This window comes from Poecilia formosa, unplaced genomic scaffold (genome assembly GCF_000485575.1).
Source record: "Poecilia formosa unplaced genomic scaffold, Poecilia_formosa-5.1.2 Scaffold7, whole genome shotgun sequence".
Classification (NCBI taxonomy): domain Eukaryota; kingdom Metazoa; phylum Chordata; class Actinopteri; order Cyprinodontiformes; family Poeciliidae; genus Poecilia; species Poecilia formosa.
In genome coordinates, this window is record NW_006799946.1 from 3970238 (window position 1) to 3976587 (window position 6350).

A 6350-nucleotide genomic window follows, 5' to 3' on the forward strand; every position below is an offset into this window, starting at 1 on the left:
CCTCCCTCTCTTTCTTACCTTATTGTAACCTCCACTCTCTCCCCTGAAAACAAGCCAGACCACGTCTGGTAAATTCACTTTCCTCCAAGCCCACTTCTTACATTCTTATCCATTGACATTTTCCTGTCGTTAAGCCGTAACACAATCTCCCACTGAGTGAATGCGACATGTCTGACCACTGCATCAGGTCTTGCTTTAAGACAAAAAAAATAAAAAAAAAAAAAAAAAAAAGAGCCATTCGCCTTTATAAAACTGACAGGCTGGTAGAAGAGCATATATTAGGAAAATGTCCCGAAGGCATTTGCATGACAGGCACAGCTGCTGTACAGTCAGCCTTCATGAGTTTTTGCTGATATGATAATGTAATGCAGATGAGGGATACTGCCAAAAGTTATATAGCAAAAGTTCTGTAATCTGACTCTGACTTCACGCCAAATGTTTGACTCTTTTTTTTTTCTTTTTAGCTATTAAATCCTCCTAAATTATTGTAATTTATTTCAGAGATATTGATTTAAACATCAGTATGAACATTAGTAGTTTTATCCTCACTTACCTCAGTATGTTTAATACTGACATAACCCCAGTTATGTTAATTCGGTGCGACCAAATGCATAGAGGAAAAAGGTCACAGCATTCACGCTAATGGCCATATGTGGTGAGAGGAAATATAATTTCTAGGACATACAGGTCAGGTTCCTATGTAATTTATGTCTATTTTTGTTGTGTTTTTAAGTAGTAGTTTGTCTTCTTTTATATGTAACTTTGACCGTTTTAAAGGTCGCCAAGTTATTAAACTAAGGTCAAAATATATTTTCATAACTGAAGCTTAAAAAAAACTGATTAATTTATTCAACAAGTTAATTATTCAGTTTTTGAGCAACTTTGTTTTCTCTATGAGGTCACAACCATAAACATTAACTTAGAGCTTCATTAAAATGCAAAACAAAGGCTGGTATAAAGAAAATTAGCCAACTGCATAATGAACGTTTACTCAGAGATTTCTCCTTGGATTGGTTCTCATTTACAACACTTTTAAATCTGTTTAGATTGAGACAGAATGCCTCCTGCCATCCACCAAAAGCACCAAATGCTGTTTTCTTAGGGACCCCGCTGAGTGCAGAAGCCTCCGTCATGCAAGTTTTACAGCCTCTGGCTGAGCAGGATACTTCTTAGTGGGTCAGTGGGGGGTGAAAGGGTGAAAGTTAGCATGTGGCCTGCCAGGTGTTCGGTTTAACTGGAAACCTGCTGGACCCAGCTCCAGAGCAGAGGACTCTGAGTAGAGCATCGTTTGTGACTCTTAATTATTTTCTGTACATGGAAAAACAGCAAAGCATGCACAGTCCTTATGCATGCAAACAGTGTCAGATATGGTCTATTTGTTTCTTCTTTGGCCCACTGTTCTGGCAAGGGCAAGGCAAAGGTTCTCACTTTGACAAATTAGAACAATTTTGTGGGTATTACATCAGCTCGTAATGTGGCTACAAATGAACAATTATCACCCAAATGTTTTCCCTTTACTGGAGAGAAGAAGTTTCACAAAAGAAAAGTTGAGCCACATTTGTTTGTTTATGTCCAGATTAATGAGGTATAAATTAAAGACCACAGGAATCAGTAAATTGTAACAAAAAAAAACTTTAACAAAGCATTTTTGCTTGAATATCCAAAAATTCCTACCATAAGTCAATGATTATATCATTATTGAAACATATCAACCACATTTAAAAATTAAAAACAAATATGCAGGTGATCTATTAAAATAATTCACTTAATCAAATGCATAAATATAATACAATTATTTTTTTTTAGATATAGAGACAGAGTTAGTATATTAAATGCATTTATTTTCACTTTAAATTTTAATTATGGCATTTGCAAATTGGGTTTTTGTTTTTGCATTTATTGCACTGCAATATCTTTTTGCACTACGTGCATTTGCTTTGGGAATTATATATTCATTTTCTATACATGGTGTGCATCGCTTTCATACGGACATTTCAGGAATTTTTTCCTTTATGTTTGCTGTCATGCACAGATGAGTTAATGCTGCTCTTCCCAAAGGGCTCCAGTGGGAAACCGTCAGTCAGACCTGGACACATCCGCACCTTTGTTCTTTTGTTAGATGCTTTAATGATGTTCCGCTGCATTCCTCCCCTAACTCAGTCCCTCTGTGGCCAGTTTGGTGGCCCCTGCCCTGTGCGCGATACATTCTCACACATAGACACACACACACACGCGTGTGCGAACCACAACATATATAAGCGACTGCTCAGACGGAGAAGCGGTAACTTGCACAGTAATGCATACATATTCAAAGACAATTAAATGAAAAATGCAGCTTTTATTGGGGGTGAACTTGAGTAGTAAGACGAGGTCAGGGTGGTCTTTTTGTGCTGCTTTTAGTGTGAAGTAAACAGGCTTTGGAACAGTGGTTTGGTAGCTTGCAAAAGTTTTTTTTGTTTGTTTGTTTTTTGTTTAATAGTTGATAGCTGAGCATTAAAAGCCTGAGAACTAACTCGCAGCAGATTATCTGACGATTTGCAGGTAATTACTGAAAAACAGAGGATTAGCTTCATGCTAAAAAAAAAAAATGTCTCTGCCTAGATATTCAGGATTCCAGTTTTAAGGTGGATTCCAGCTGCAAGGCCAGGAAAGAGCGCACAGCGTTCACCAAGGAGCAGCTGAGGGAGCTGGAGGCAGAGTTTACCCATCACAACTACCTGACAAGACTCCGTCGCTACGAGATCGCCGTCAACTTGGACCTCACAGAAAGACAGGTACCAGGCTTTAACTGGGGAAAAAAAACTAAAAAAAATGTCAGTCCAACACAAATGCATTGATACTTTTCGAATAAAACCCTACACATCTAATTAAAAACAGTCTGATTACAGAGAAAAGAAGGGAAGAGGTATTAAAATCTTCTTCAGTCACTAAGAGTATTTTAACCAAAGAGTGTTGTGAACATGACATGAGGTTGTGTTCTGAGACTCATTCAGAGCCAGTCAAGCTTAAAACCATCAGCTCGCCTACTGGTTGTTCTATTCTTTTTACCAGTTACAAAAAAATAATGAATTTTTTTTTTTTTTTAAATGAGAAGAAAGAAACTTCTGTTTCTGACCTAGCAGAAACTCTATACAATATACAGGCAATCCAAAAATCATTTACAAAATATCAAAACAATATTACATTTGCTGCTTGATCAAGACAGTAGTTAACATTATACATATTTAACTGAGTGAAGATATTGATAAAAATCCCTGCAGTGTGACACTCAAAGGCAACTTTTCTAGGTAAAAGATTCAAACTTTGTCTAAAACGTCAGCTGAGCAAAGTTATCCACATTAAAATCTTTGCCTAATCTTCAGGTATTTTCCAATCATCAAGTGTAAAATCAGCTGATTCCAGTCAACAGCCAATATCTTGGTGCTACTCTGCTTATCACTAGCTAAAAATGTTAAGAAAAAATACATTCAATTAACATTAAATAAACAAAAAAGATATCCTAAAACGTTTTTTTTTAATAAACCCAAGCACAAATCTTAGAAATTAATTCATAGATTTTCAGAAAATATCAATATGAGTATTTAAGATTGCTTTAAATGATTTTGCAGTGCTCTAGAATAGGTACTTCGAAAGGGTTCAGTAAGTGTCAGAAACTCTCATACTGAACTACTGCTGGTTAACAAAAATACAAACATGGTTGAAAATGCCAATTACACAACTGTATAACTAAATTATTGTTTTTTTTTTTTGTTATTCATCTGAGTTCTGTTTATAATCTCTTGTGCAAGATAAATTTTCAGCCTTCGATCGCACTGCCATGCTGATGCACGAGCGCAGATGCATCTGAATTACAATGAGCATTTTTTCCACAGCGGCTTTTCAGCCTGTGGTTTGGGCAGAATGACGTGCAGCTGTAATTGTCGGGAGGCAGCTCCAGACTCGCTGAAACCGGGCAAAAACATGTGTCGATGCTGCTGGATCAGACCCCAGTCTGCCTGTCAGAGCCAGCGCTCGTCCTAATGAGGCCGCCGTGCAGTGACCACACACACGCTGTCGTCTGTTGCTTAATATCAATCCCAGCCTCCCTTAAGAGTGCGCACACACACACACACACACACACACACGTCACACTCACACAATGAAGGTTCGTCTTCACTCAGAGCGAGGTAACCAACCACACACAACTTTCCGTTAACATGCTCAGGCTATTTGTGATTCTAAGTTGTGGTGAGTGGACACTGTAATTCTAATTTCTATGATTTATAAACTTTTTTTTATTATTATTATTAATGTTCCTTTAAAGACTTTCTAGTACGATAAACCAGTTAGAGATTTTGCTGAAAACCTCATGGTACTGATTTCAGTTGTTTTCTAGTTCAATAAGGTATAAAAAATATTGGTCCTCCTATTGCTCTTTGCATTGATCAAACATCATTCAGTATCCCATATGTAATCCAGTGATAGAGCAGAGTACATAGTGCAGAAAAGACACACGATGTATTGATTGGCAACTCTGTAGTGTATCTGATATTCTGAGATTTTTGAGAAAGAACCAGGAGCTGTGTTTTGGCAACTTATGTTGTTGCAAAAAAACCCAAATGATTTTTATCCTTCACTCTGAGATTTATGAGGGATTACTTGTCAATTTATATATATATATATATATATATATATATATATATATATATATATATATATTATTTCCAGTATCTTTTTTTTCTGACTGTATCATAGATTTGTCCAAAACAACTGCAAAGTAAATAAAGAAGTCACGTCTGTTGTGCTATGAAAACAATATCTGGTGTAGGTTTGTATTTTTGCTCCAATGAAGAGTTTTGCTGGAGACATTTAAGAATGACATTGTTTGTAGTCATTTTGTTGTGCTTGCTAATGTTTTTAAACTGCATTCAAAAAGTCAAAATCCAAAGAATATTGAAAGCTTATGAAGATAATCGAATTAATCTTCTGCAGCTCAAACATGTATATCCAATAAGTGGTGATCTAAAAATGTGGGGTCATCATTATTTATCAGACATAAACCACTAAATACTGCAAAAATCAATTATGTCTACGTATTTAATTGTTGAATAGTATATTCTCTGAAGCTTTTTTGACACCAAATCTGCCTAATACTCCAGTGCTGAAATCAACTAATCAGTCTCCCCCTCCTGCTGTTAATTTTGCTTTCATGAACATTGAAAATAATGCTGCACCAGTTCATGTGTTTGCTGCTGTGCATTCTGCTCTGTTTTCTCGAATCCCCAGTCGGTTGTTGCAGATGGCCTCTTGTTCAGGGTCAGGTTCTGCTGGAGGTTGTTCTTCCTGTTAAAGGAGGAGTTTTTATCTCCACTGTCGCTACACGAGGGATTGCTGTAAAGTCGGTGACTCAACGCTAACAGTAACTACGTTCTCATCCAGCAGAGTGAATGCTTTGTGTCAATGATTCAATGTAATCGGCTGGCTTTCCTCAGACATGTTTTTTTTTTTTTTTTTTTTCTTTTTGTAATTGCTTTGAATATTCAGCTGAGCTTATTGTACTGTTTGAAAACTAAGACATCATTTAGAATGTACGTACGATTGGATTGAATTTTTTTAACATTTTTTTTACAGTGCCTCGAGATGACTTTTGTGAATATAAATGAAATTGAATTGAATTGAATATTCTTTGTGTATTTGTAGTTTAATAATATTCATGTATTTTCTCGTCGCAGGTTAAAGTCTGGTTCCAGAACAGAAGGATGAAGTGGAAGAGAGTGAAGGGAGGACAATCGACCTCGCCAAACGACCTGGAAAATGATGACTTGGACTCGGCCGCTTCACCCAGCTCTGAATGAAGGAATCCATCACTGTAGAAAATTACAACGACAAAAAAAAAAGATGCAACTTGATCAGCTGGGCACGGACACAGCGCTTGTTTAACTTCTGTGGAAAGTTGGCTGGTAGAAGCTTTAATTTTTAAGACTTCTTTTTTTTTTTTTTTTTTTAAAGTTGGCTGGTAGAAGCTTTAATTTTTAAGACTTCATTTTTTTTTTTTGAAAGTATCCCATTGGAAATAAAAGACTGAGCACAGCTTGTACTGTTTTCTGTTGTACATAGTTGATGTAACGAGCTGCGTTTTGACATTTTATTGATAAATACTCGGACTGACAGCCGCTCCGTTTTTGTACTGACTGTTTAAATATGAATGAAACTTGAGCTCGGTGTGGATCGGTGGCAGACAGAAGCTTTTGGTGTCTCAATGACATATCAGACTGTGATTGTGTTTGAAAACATACTCTCTCCTTCCAGTATTGTTAGCAGGGCCTTTGATGCTTGACTACAACCACCTGGAAAGACTCCGACTGCACTCG

The 6350-nt window shown here is 36.7% G+C and overlaps 1 protein-coding gene across 1 annotated transcript in view; it reads left to right on the plus strand.

Annotated features, from left to right (window-relative positions):
- Positions 1-5863, plus strand: part of meox1 (mesenchyme homeobox 1) — a 9329-nt gene extending 3466 nt beyond the window's left edge. Inside the window, exons 2-3 of the mRNA XM_007572175.2 lie at positions 2602-2774; positions 5712-5863. Coding sequence (XP_007572237.1) covers positions 2602-2774; positions 5712-5834 — 296 coding nt within the window. The 3' untranslated portion in view covers positions 5835-5863. The remainder of the gene's footprint in view (positions 1-2601; positions 2775-5711) is intronic.
- Positions 5864-6350: the final 487 nt, after the last annotated feature.